Here is a 13,557-nt window from a genome sequence, read left to right on the forward strand (position 1 = left end):
GCAGCAGGATTCGTCTCGCTCTGAGGTTAATGGGAATTTACTAGTGAGAAGCACACCCAATAGATTCTGCTGAATATTAATTTTATTTTCATTTCAGGTTTTAAGAAAAGAGTTGATCCTATTTAGAGAGCAGCTCGGGAAATCATATCATTTCAGATGGGTCTATGCTGGGCAAGAGCTTGAACGTTCACATCAAAGCTAGCTGAAGAGAAGGAAATATTTTGAGGCAACACAGCTACTACTGTTTGGGTTTAATTGTATTAATTGGATTGAATGAGTCTGTGACCCAGAAGAAACCAGACTTTTAAAGTCATTATGTCCTGGGTGGAATGGGAGGGTTCCTAAGGACAAGTGATGGCCTTGTAACAGAGATTGACCATTTAATGCTCATGGGAGCTCCATGTATAATATTTCCCATTGATTACCCTGGAAATGAACAAACTGTAACTTGGGGGAGTCATTACATGAATGACAGAGAGGTTCCAACATCATCATCATTGACAACAAACACCGACAACTAAAAAACCCTTTGGATATATATATGTATAGATATGTGTATATATATGTATACATACACACATGCATGAATATCTCTGGACACTCCAAGAAGAGTGTATCGAAATGGAAATACAAAGAAAGACTAAGAATAATTAGGTAGACAAGTTGGAGCACAGCATAGGACTGATATATATTCAAAATCTCACAATGTTTTAATAACCTAAAGAAAAAGGAACAAACATTAAAGACTTTCAGAGTCTGTACTCTTCAAGCTCTAAATAAATGAGACCTCTTTTTGATGCTAGTGTTACTGAGTAATTTAATTATGGTTCAACGAAGGCAACGTATTAAGAGCCACAAGTATCCAACATTAACCAAAAATCACTTCCTCCAGTGTTCAACAATTTCTCAAAAGGCAAATAAAGACACAGGAAGGTTTAGTGATAGGCTAAAAATTGTTATTTTTATAATGTCAAAGCCAGCTTAGAAAGAAGCAAAGTTTTGCCATGACTTAAGTGCACATAAAGTCTAAAGTTTGCCTTTCCAAATACCCTATCTATGGTCATCTTTGTTCAAAAGCAAGTACAATGAGTCAGAGTTAGTTCTCTGTGTTGGACTTTCTCCCTGTGCTGTCTCAAGGGAGGCGACAATTTGCATACAGAGCTGGCCATGCTTGCTTGGTGAATTCTCTGAGGTTTGTATGGAAAGCCCATGAATAAATCAGGGAGCATTAGAGAGACCTCTGCATGACCCTGGACATGGTGAGGGTGTGGTGGTGTGTGCACATGTGTGTGCTCAATGCTTCCTGTGCTATTTAGTACATCTTCTACTTAGTGCCTAGGGGGAAAAGGTTGAGCAGTCTCTGTTAATGGGTTTCCCCCTGCCATCATTCCACCGTGGAATGTGCAGGTTTGAAAGGAAATGTTTTTAGTTCTGAACTACTGAACTGGGAACTATATTTCATCTCTCTGTCCGCCCTGCCGTGCAGAATCCCCAACTTATAGGGGGACCTTGATGTTTATTTCCACAGATAAAAAGAATCTCTTTGTAACTTCTGATGTGTGGGGAATCATATATATACTTGAAAACTGGAAAGTATTTTACATACTTTTTCCAGTATTACTGTTGAAATTATGGTGGTGATGTTATTTAGAGGAGGGACTAGCTTGAGAAACAACTATATGAACCAACTTTAATAAATAATAAGAGTCCCAACAATAATAGTGACCTTTTAACTTAGCACTTGCTATGTGCCAGACTCCATACTAGGGTTTCTCCACCTAATAATTCTTTATTGTTTGGAGCTGTCCTATAGCCACTGTAGGAAGTTTAGCAGCTTTCCTGGGCTCTATCCATTCAATGGCAGTCATGTCTCCCCTCCTCCACCCACTTGTGACAACCAGTTCTGTCTCTAGACATTGCCAAGTGTCCCAAGAGTATAAAATCACCCCTGAGAGCTGAGCTGCATGCTAAGCATTTGACAGAATGTATCTTTTATACTTCCTAATAAGTCTTTTAGAGAGACCCTGCACAAAGATGGCAAACAACAGAGATAATCAACTCCAGCAAAGACAAAAACATAAAACAGTCAAAGTGAATTCTGCCCTAGGCAATGGGCCATGGCTACTCTGGATTAGAATTTGGCTTCCAGTTTTAAAATATGGTGCTAATAGGATGCAGTCTTCTATACTACGTCAGCAAGAGTGTGGGTGAGAGGCCTGTATTCAAACAATTCAACATCAATGCTTATAGTTCAAATACAAACGAAATAATGGAGAGTACACAAGCGACTCTCTTTCTCATCACTTACTATGTGCATAATGTGCATATGGTTTCCTTGATTTCTCAAAGGACACCAGCTACACATTCGCCATGTTTCTGCATGAAACATTAGCAGAATACTTCAGAATCCGACGCCACAACCAAGCTGTAATTTACAAGAAAAGTTCTAACCCAAAACGGCTGGTAGATTCATCACGCAATACGCCAGCTCCCATTGTGGTATTAGCACTGAAGGGTTTTTAAAATTTTATTATTTCCCTCCATTGAAGACACCACCGATGGCAAGACAAAGCATTGTGTTTTGTATCACTAAGAGGAAAAAGGGCTATTTTAATTAAATCATAGCATTCCATTGGTTGTTAGACCCGTTCTGAGCATACAGGGTTTCAAGTGTGAAAAAGACATGTACCTTAGGACTGAGAGATGAATCGACCGAGTGAATTCATGATCGACAAGCAATGACGAAGTGTTACTTTTATTCTAAGCTGATCATTCATTCTTTTGATTTCTGACCTTCATTTTTTTTTAAACCTTTCTATACAAATGGATTAAACAATTTTTACTCTGGAATGGTTCTATATCATGGGACTCCAAAGCCTTTGCATTTATCAAAACTGAATCAAGAACGTGATGCCGATTTTTGACTTAAAATTTCATGGGCATCCCTTATCTCTTGATCCAAAGCATCTAAACAAATTGAATGTGGAACTTCTAAAAAAATGCTTTAAAATTTTAGTGAGGATGTTTTCCAAAATAAGTTTTCCTTTTATTGGAAAGATTTCCTTGACAAATTCAAGATTTTCAAAAGACGGAGAAAGGAAACATTCCACTTTAAATCTCAAAGCACCAATTTCGAGGGTGAGACTATGAAAATCAACACAGCCCAATATTCTATACGTCCTATTATTCTCAGACATTTCGACATGATGAGAAATGGCCCTAATTCTTCTTCCTACCTGGAACAGGAGATGACTAGAATATTGTATCAGCAGAAAACAGAAGGACCAGATAGATATGAAATCTTCTCAACATTGTTGCAAATGGATAATCATTACTCTTGCTTCAATATCACTGCCTTAGGGTTATTTCTGTTTACCAATGGATCATTAGTAAGCCAATAATCTTTAACTATGCAGACTGTCTATCTCCATTAACCACTGCATCTGATTATTTTCAGGCATACTTCTAAATTGCATAATCAGATTTTTCCCATGCAGCACCTTGTTTTGCCTGCTTTTATAATTCATTTCTACAAATCAAATCAGGGCATTACAAAGCTGGCCACAGACCATTACATAACTGTGTTTACTTGCATTTTCTACAAAGGTGACTAGACTGTTTTAGGCAATCATTTTGAACAGGTGCAGTCTTTTCTAGGGAGGCATTCTGATAATCCTATTACCTTATGTTAAAAAAAAAAAAAAACCCCGCCAGGGTTCAAACCTAATCATCCCAGCTTTGTAAGCAATTTTAGACTTCCCAACAAGATCCCAGAATACTGGATTAAAACTCACTGTGTTTACCAATAAAGAGTGAAAGATTCTTTTCATCGTCTCTATATTGAAGAAATTGGCCTATAAAATGAGCATCATTTCCATGCTCCAAACTTAATATTCAAGGCATGATGAAAATAGATAAGTAGAGGCCAAGGAACATAAAGAAAAGCAACAGAGCATGAAAGTCTACAAGAGGACAAGCTAATTAGTGCCATATCTTCAATAATGTTAGCTGCGGGCTTATACATGAATTGAATAGTTCTCCAAATAAGAGGGCTGGGAGTTACAGATGACAGCAGTCACTTAGACAAGCCATTAAGGATGACCAATATGAAACACTGCCTTGAAATCTGATCGCTTAGGGAAGTCAGAGGAAGAACTCGCTCTGGTTGGACCCTGAAGCTTTGACTGTTGAATTAAAACAGAAACAAGAACACACGATCGTTATGAGAGAGGCCTTAAGAAGGATGAGGCTACTCTTCTAGGGAATGATGCAAAACATGTCTTGCATTTCTGTGAAGGGGTGTATGGCAGGGGGTGGGGGGAACGCCATGTGGGACAATGATGCCAGCTCAGAGCATTTAAGAAAAATTCACATTTCTAGAGGACTTTTCCATTAGTCATGGCGAGATGGAGAATTCCTGACTCCTCCCCACGTTAACACAGCCATCCAGTGCTTCTCTGGGGCTCCGGGGACTCAAGATCCAGGCTCTGAAAGAACCAAATCTGGAACCTTCCAACTTGGAACCTACTTTTCCATTGATTCTTAAAAGCACTGGCAATTCTAGGCTACACTGGAGAACCACAAATTCAGTGAAAGCACAAAGAGGTCAAGCAACGGAGAGGAAGAGCAGCATGAAAGACAGAATATACAAAACCGCACCTTGTTATTTTTAAGCAAGCACCTTCAACCACGCTGAGAGGATGTGCAAGTGTAGCATGAAGAGATCAGCCTCAAGGCTGATGTGTGAACGACTTTGGTTCACACATCAGTTGTTTATAGGTAAACAGAAGCTTCCAAAAAGTTCCTGGCTAAATACAATAGGGAAATTCTCTCACCCAGCTCCTGTCTAGATTACCAAATGTTTAGAATTAGTGGAGTGTGACTGTAATTGCTTTCTTGGGAACTTACCACCCCCTCCCTTCCCCGACCGAGAGACACATCACATTCATCCAAAGAATATATTTCTCTTGAGGGCCTCTTAGATTTAAGACCTCTGAACTAAGCACTCGGCATTCATTATGGCATTAAATCCTCACAAGAGCTCTATGAAGTAGGCTCAGGAAGGTTAAACAGATCACCCAAGGTCGTGTCGCTAGAAAATGCGAGAGCACTCCTTCTTCTGTCCCCACCTCTGTCGTGCAGAAGCAAAGGGGGCAGAGACCTAGTCACTAATCCTTCATAGTGGCAGCCCGTGCTGTACGCATCTCAATCCCGACCCAATTCCTGCCAGGTGAGCAGAGTCAAGCTTACAGCAGTCTGAGTTAGTGGTTGTTTAAGTGGTGGCGGGGGGGACCAAAACACGCCATCAGGGAAGGCGTCCTGAAGGGCCGCTCTGGGCCAGAGGTCTGACACCTACAACCACTACTACTTGGAATTCATCCTCAACAACCATCCTGCTGGAGGCATTCTGCAAGGCACCAAGGGCTGAATCCACCGGTCCCAGGTCTCCCAGTGAGCAAGTACGCTCACATAAAGAGTGTTCCCTTCCCCGTGGGCCCCAAGCTCCCCTCTGCAAAACTGGAACTGTGCAGAGAAACACAGTCAACGCGCTGGTGTCGGCCACGTGGCGCAGGGAAGAAGGAAGCAGTCGTAAGGAGAAGCATCGCTCACCTGACTCCAGGCGCCAGCCTTCCATTTGGGGCATCGTCCTCCTCTGCACTTTCTGAGCCCATTTGGCTTAGCAAGGTGTTTACAGTAATCACTTTCTAAATGGCTTCCATCCTTTGCCATGCAGTAAACATTTCGTTGCTTATGCCCTCGACCACAAGAGACAGAACACTGAAATATAAAGCAATGGCAAGGTTGTTGTTGTGGTTTTTTGTTGTTTTTGTTTTTAAATCACATGGAGTTTGATAAACACCTGAGTTGTGAGATGTTAAGATCATATCTAACACGAGTCATCATCCCCCCTTTTCTAGAGCCATTTTAGGTAATATCTCAAGGTTCCGAATGGCAAGAAGGTGGCACTGGGGGGAAAAATGTCTGTAGCCTTATGGCAGCAATCCTGTGTAGTGTTTTGGATCACTCAAGGGTGTGGGCAAATCCTGACCCTTCAGGCAAAAAATAAAGCCAATGAACCAGTAATTACCACGAAATTCTGATTTTAAGTCCCACTATGAATTCGTAAGGATTCCTGTCGCACATCTCACTTTACGCAATCTCTGATCAAGATATCTCTTCAACAAAATGCCTTGTGATTCACTGATTTGGATAAAGGTACATTTCCAAAATACAACTGTGTCCAATTTCCTAATTAAATGATTTAAAGGAACTCTTTGACCATTTTTCAGAGGATAAACTCTCATTTTCCCAGTCGGTTGGGGAAGGAGGTGAAAAAGCCACGTTAGAAACTGAAAGGTAAGCGAGCAGGTAAGTCTGTGCCAATTTGGGGAGGGAGGCATTACCTTTCAACTTTGATCTGCACGTTCACTGAACTGTTTTAAATGTGACCTTGTCTGACCACATCTAAGAAACTTGACTTTGATTTCAGATTAGGTTTCTCAAAAAGGTTTAGGAATCAAAGTGCCCATGGAGTCAGGACAAAAATTTGATATGACAGCTTCTTGTGGAACAGGCAAGAGGCTGGCCCCAATGAGTGCACTGAGACATTCAACGTCCATTTGCCTCATTAGCGATTACAGAAGTCGTTACCACTTGGATCATAAGCTTGCTGGCTCAGGTTTTCAAGACACATTATTTCCCAATATAACGTTCTTGACTTTTAGAGGGAAATGAGTTTAAGAATGAAGAACAAAATGTGAAAATGCAATGAAAACAGATTTCAAGTGTCATTTCCTTCTATTCAATATTTCTCATTTCCCTCACTAACTCTGTGATTTTGTTAATGTAAATTACCAAAGTGCCCTTTTGTACCTCATAGATAAATAGCGCCCTATAAAACACAGAGCCGAATATTAATCCAACTGCTATTACCAAGCACGTTCAAAGTTCTATCATTCATAAATGTGCCAGACATCTTTCTCTAATAAGCACAAATCATTACAAACATTTCAACAGCAGCTAGTAGATGATTTTGCAATATGTATATTAATAGGTTTGGCTGTGACTTTTTACTTCAGGAAATGGAAACATTGCTGGCTGCCTTTGAGCTCCATCTTATGAGAGTATTACAATTTGGAGTTGTCATTCTGGAAATCTTTTTTTTTTTTTAAAGAGTTATTTACTTATTTATTTGTGAGAGGGAAGTGGGGAGAAGGGCAGCAAAGGGAAAGGGAGAGAAAGTCTTAAGCAGACTCTTCGCTGAGCGTGGAGCCTGATGTGAGGCTCGATCTCATGACCCAGAGATCAAGACCTGAGATGAAACCAAGAGTCGGATGCTCAACCGACTGTGTCACCCAGGGGCCCCTGGAATCTTAATAGAGTACACAGTGTAGAAGGAAGGAGACCAATTTAAATACTCATACCAGAACAAAAATAACCATCTTTCAACCTACAGCACTTTCATGTATATAAAGTCTTGGGACATAATTCTGGAAGGTTTTTAGAATGAAGCTCCCTCCTAGGGGCACCTGGGTGGCTCGTTGGTTAGCGTCCATCTTCCATTTCGGTCATGATCACAGAGTCTTGGGATCGAGCCCCACATCGGGCTCCCTGCTCAGCAGAGAGTCAGCTTCTCCCTCTCTATCTGCCCCTTCCCCTGCTTGTGCTCTCTCTCTCTCTCTCTCTCAAATCTATAGATAAAATCTTTAAAAAAAAATAGAATGAAGCTCCTAGAAATACTCCTACAAACCAGTGGTCTAATGACTTGCATACAGAAAAATCTCTACTGTTAGTGACTAATTTGAATATTCAGAAACTTAACTTTGACAGATAACAAAGGGGCATAATTTGAATTTGGGATGAATTCTTTTGTTCACTCAATAAACACATGAGTGCCTACTCAGTTTCAAGATATATGTGAAGGGCTGGCAACACAGTGATAAGCAAAGCTGACCATGCCCCACCCTCATGGAGCTTCCAGGCCAGTGATGGAGACCAACACTGACCACGTGTTGACAAAAATAAACTCCCGCTTGGCAACGGAGAGGAGTGCTCTGGGGGAAGCCAGCTGCAGTGGTTGCAGGAGGGCTCCTGAGGCTTCCCCCAGGGCCAGACCAAACAGAACTCACAGGTCATTATCATATACTTGGATTTGGAATATCACTACTGAGTTTTAAATCTGGGCAAATATGGTCTGATGTTTGCTGCAAAAATTCTACCCTGACTGCTGAGTGGACATTGGATGGGAATACAGCAAGAATGGAGACAATACAACAGTAGGAAGCTACTGCACAGGTCCAGGCAAGAGGAGATGGTGATTCTTCTTTTTTTTTTTTTTTTTTCCCTAGAGAAAAAGAGAAGGGGGAGGGACAGACAGCGAGGGAGACAGAGAATTTTAAGCAGGGTCCAGGCTCAGTGCAGAACCTAACCTAGGGCTTGATCTCACAACCCTGAGACCATGATCTGAGCCAATATCAAGAGTCAGATGCTTAATCGGCTGAGCTACCCATGCACCCTGGCGATGGTGATTCTGAAGAGGGTGCAGAGTGTTGGGGTGGGGGAAGTTGGTGTATTTAAGACATACTTCTTTTGAGGGAGAAATGGTGGATCAGCTGCGGGGTACAGGGGAGAAGGAAGACTCAGGAAGGACTCCCAGGTTTGCAGTGTGGCTAACTGGATAGTGATGACATGTACAGGGACAGGGAAATAGCCCTGGGAGTCAAGGATGTTTTAATTTGTGAGAAACAGAACTCAAAAGACCTGGATGCATGGGTTCAAACAGGGGCTTCAGGAGGGTGAAGAAACAGGTCTACCTGTAAACACAGGAACATGGGTGAACTTACAGCAAATCTGCCCATAGGGATAGTCAGTTCAATATATAAGCAGTACAAATGAGCTATCCTTTAATATGAAGGGGGAGAAAGAGAGTTGATGGAAACAGCCATTCAGTAATCGGCCATAGCATCAGAGGGACAGTCTAAAAGGAGAGGCAGAACTAGAAAAGGCACATTCTACCATTCTCACATTCATCCATGGGCCAGGCACTGCTCTGAGACCTGCACTATCTCATTTAATCATCCCAATAACCATAGAGAGAGGTACCAGGATCAGAGACAACTGGTGTTTCCGAACTGGCATAACCACAGTGCTTTCTACATGCCTCTCCCCGCTGTGATTCCAGCCCAAGCAGACAGACGTCTGTTGAGAACAATAACAGCACAAGGAAAACAGTGGAATGATCACCATCATCACTGATAATAATTCATCTGAAGGGCACTACTGGTGCAACCAACATCTATCTCTCATGAAATGAAATGGACGAAGTAGTTTCCAAATCTGATATCTTAGGGCGCTTGGGCGGCTCAGTCTGTTGAGGATCGGATCTTGGTTTCAACTTAAGTCATGATCTCAGGGTCCTGGGATCGAATCCCATGTAGGGCTCTGTACTCAGTGCACAGTCTGCTTAAAGATTCTCTCTCTCCCCCTCCCCTCTCTCTCTCTCTCTTTCACTCTCTTTCTCAATAAAATCTTAAAAAAAAAAATTGATGCCTTAAAATCTGGTTAACATCTAGATTAGCTGCCTCCCACCTATTCCTATGTGCTTTATTTCTTATTTGGGGATTTGAACGGAACCAACTTGGAAAAAAAGAATGCAATACTTCAGCATGACTCACCACCCATATAATTTGCCTGAAATTAAGATCTAAAAGTGATAAGGAAATTCTCAAGGTAACTAATCATGAAAACCACTTTTCATTTCATACTTTCTAACTCACCAATGAAGAGAAGCAGCTGCTTGTGGAAATTTTCATATCTAACAGGTTCATTAGTAGGTCTTTAAGGATTTCCTAAAGAAGTTGTCATTTTGATAATCAAATAAACACAGGTTGCAGCTCTTATATGCTGAGGGAAATTTTCATCTGATCATTTCCAGCCTTTTCCAGGCACTGACTTCTGCATCGATGTGAGTCCCTAAGATACGACAGTTAAATTCGACGCATTACCTTGTGGGGGCGATTTATTGGCTCCCTATCTGAGGGTTCTTGGTCGGTGCAATGTGTAAGTCCTCAGATGTCAAGTCTTGCCTGGAAAGCAGGCTGGCAGCAAGGATGCGAGGCTGGCAGCCAGGGTCCAGGACAGCCTTTGCCAATGACGGGTACGAATGAAGTCAGTATGTAGGAGGACCAGAGAGGCAAAACCAGCCGGCACACACTCTCCCACCCAAGCCAGGATGAGAGCACAAGGATGTAGCCTGGGGGATCAGAGCGCCCATCGTGGCTCCATGTAAGGGCTGGAAAACCACATAGACTTGCCATGGAGGAAAAAGACAGGGGCTGCCACTCACCCGTGTTTATGTACTGCCCTCCATGCTAGAGGCAGCCAGCGGATAATTATGGAAGTGCAAGAACGCATGAAATCTGTAGCAGTCACAGAAGTGTGCAAGAAACCAAACGTCCCCTTTTCCTAAATGTCGCCAAGAGAGAAGCACCCAGAATCTGACCCACAGTGTGAATGCAGAACTGATTTGGTATAAGTTATTTAGATTCAAAAAGGCCACCCTCGGACGACTCTTTCGGCTGGGACAGAACTACTGGAAATCACACCAGCTACCTTCTAAGTATGAACCCTAAGTATGAACCCTTACTAAGAATGACGAGCTAAGCTCGTCATTTAATCCCAACAGCATTTAATCCCAACAGCACCTCCCAAAGAGGTGCCATAACTTGCTCAGGGTCACAAAGCCAGGAGGCAGCAGAGTTAGTTCCGGGCTCCAGGACCACTACCTTCTTCCTTAAACTACACAGACGAAAGGGCTTGGTTAAGAAAACAAGCTGTCCACCTCAGTGGACCCAAGGCAACAACAAAAAGCAAGGACCTCAAAGACATGTCTCTCAAGACTATTCTAGAAGCCTCTGCTTCCTCAGTCCCTCAGAAAGACAGTACCTGTACAATGTCAGTGTTTCTGACCTTACTACTTTCTTCACGGCATTTTTAAGACCCAGGGAAGAAAGACTTAGAGTGTAAATATACAATCACATAAATAAAGGGCCAGATCTCCCCTTGGCTGTGGCCACACCCTCATTTTTCCTGTCCATTTTTCAGCGTTTCTTCACCCTATGGGGCCTGCCTGGTGCCACACGGTGAGTGACGGCTTCTGTTCCCTGGTGAATGGCTCTTTGCACGGACATGAATGGAAGGCCGCGGGCTGTTGATGTGGGCCTGCCAATTCACGGAGGACTCATCTCTCAAATGTCTGAGCTGTAAGACATCTCAAAGATGGTTCAGTCCTTCTATTTATTTTCTAAATTCAACACTAGAGAAAAGGAGACATGGCGCTTCACAGTCACACAGCAAGGAAGGAGTAAAGGCTGGCTTAGGACGCACAGAATAGGACCCCCCTGGGGATTTGTGGCCAAGTACTGGTGTTCTTCACATGGCTCAGGAACCATGGCTGTGGCGGACATGCGTAAGTGGCGGCAAAGCTCCCTGCCTGTCTCCATCTTGCTCTAAAATGCAGCATTGTGAGCCACAGGTTTTGGAGTCTGGCACACCCAGGCTGACACGCCATCTGCCGTTTTATTTTGGGGCCATCTGGGGCAAATTAACCTCTCTCAACTCAGATTTGTAGTCTGTAAAATGGGGACCCCAGCACTGTCTACACCCAACAGAGTCACATCACGGTGAAGTGGGACACTGCATAGAGCCAGAGCTCTTGGTGTTTTGGGTGAACAGTGTAAAAACCAATACCCATTCACAAGCACCACTACTACCATTTTCTATTCAGCAGAGTCTTTTAGAATATCTCCCAACACGTGGGTAGAAAGGTGAGTAATTTTTTTTTAAAATCTATGTTAACTAATGGAGTCCCTGAGATTAGCATTCTCCCACGGGTGTTTGCTGAGTGAAGAAGGGAACTTGGGTCAAATCTCACTCATGTGAGCAGGTGAAGAGCTTTTCTTTCCAAAGGTCACAGAGCAATCCACAGAGCAGACATAAATGTGGAAGCCTCCTCCTCTTCTGTAATGCCCTTTCCACTCTTTTCAACTATTACTTATTAATATGGTCTCCCTGGCCACAGAAGACAGGAAGACAGTAAGAAAAAGAAAGACCCCACATCTGAATGCCACGTTTTTTTTTTTATTCTACCATTTCCTGCTCATACATATTATCTTGCTTCTTGTGAGGTTATCCCTTTAATGTCCCGAAACACAACCTCCATACCAGTGACCACCATTACCGAACGGCCATGCCCTCCCTTCCCTGCTCTGCTCAGCTCCGCCTTGGCCGTGGTCACAGTCCTTTGTGCCCTGCTGGGTGTGAGCACAGTGAGGGCTTCTCACAACACAAGAATGGCTCCGGATAGGGGGGATTGGGGAACCAGAATGACTGGGGCGGGAGAGAGAGTTCTGCCAGGAAACAAGGGCTGTGACTTCAGGGCGTAAAGCCAACGTTGACAGGTCTGCCTGATGGCTGTTTATGTCCAGGACCACCGTGGCACTTATTACCATGAAAAGGAGCTGAGAAAGCAGGAGATTGGCAGGGAACACCAGGGAAGAAAGCAGATGCGGGAGTCACGGTCATCCCAGCCGGATGGGGCATGAGTCCACGCTTCCATCCCTGTCGCCCCCAAGACCGACAGCCTTTACAGTATGACAAAGGTCTAAGACTGTGGGAGAAAAGGCACTGAGACTCACATGTCAGAGCTTGGAGCACGCCTGGAGGCTGCTGTCAATACGACAGCCAAGTAGGTGATCCTGGAATGTGCCTTGCACAGAGGACGCTGGGGCCACGCCAACACGGGGACGCAGTAGGAAGGGCTCGTGCCCTCCACCTCCCATGCCCCCCACGAATGATGAGGCACAGGGCTCTCCAGCTGCCCCCTCCCTATCTCTATAATGAAACAACTTCAAATGAGAGGAGGGGACGTGATATTCACATTAAATAGAACAGCCTATGAAATGAGCAAATGCAAATTGGGAAACCCAAATGGAGGTTCTTTTCGTTCTTTTGTTCCGCGAGAAGGTTAAATACGATGATGTTTCTCCCCATCAAGACAAAAACCGAAGACCGAGACAATCTGCAAAAGCAACACCTGGTGAATTTTATCACGGCCACCGCCAGTGGTGCCTAGTACATTAGTACTAGTACTAGACAGTGGTGTATTAGTACTAGACAGTGGTGCCTAGTACACCGCCACCTGAGGCCTAGTACATTCCCTGGCCCTGGGGTCCCTAACAGGCCCTCTGATTCCCCATTTCCAAGTACACTGCCTATTCTGATTCTTTGTAAACTGACTTCAGCAGAATAATGATACTGGCATCTTTCAGGAAAGAGGTGAAAATGGTACAAGCCTACTCTGTGCTTGCCACAGGGTTGTTCATGAAGGCGGTCTGGAAGACAGGGGGATGGTGGGTGAGATATTTGTGCCAGGATCCTTACTCTCAGCTGTTGCAAAGGTGAGTGACCAAGTGCCTGAGTAATTGGTGGGAAAGTTATGGCTGAGGGATGGGTGACCAGAACTTCTCGGCACTCTGAAGGTAGACCAGGACTGAGGCT

The 13,557-nt window shown here is 43.5% G+C and overlaps 1 protein-coding gene across 1 annotated transcript in view; it reads right to left on the minus strand.

Annotated features, from left to right (window-relative positions):
• LOC111143964 (ADAM metallopeptidase with thrombospondin type 1 motif 9) overlaps positions 1 to 13,557 on the minus strand; it is a 164,532-nt gene that overhangs the window by 44,930 nt on the left and 106,045 nt on the right. Inside the window, exon 29 of the mRNA XM_022498000.1 lies at positions 5,611 to 5,778. Within this exon, the coding sequence (XP_022353708.1) occupies positions 5,611 to 5,778 (168 nt within the window). The remainder of the gene's footprint in view (positions 1 to 5,610; positions 5,779 to 13,557) is intronic.

Source organism: Enhydra lutris, unplaced genomic scaffold (assembly GCF_002288905.1).
Source record: "Enhydra lutris kenyoni isolate GAN:26980312 unplaced genomic scaffold, ASM228890v2 scaffoldscaffold10, whole genome shotgun sequence".
Classification (NCBI taxonomy): domain Eukaryota; kingdom Metazoa; phylum Chordata; class Mammalia; order Carnivora; family Mustelidae; genus Enhydra; species Enhydra lutris.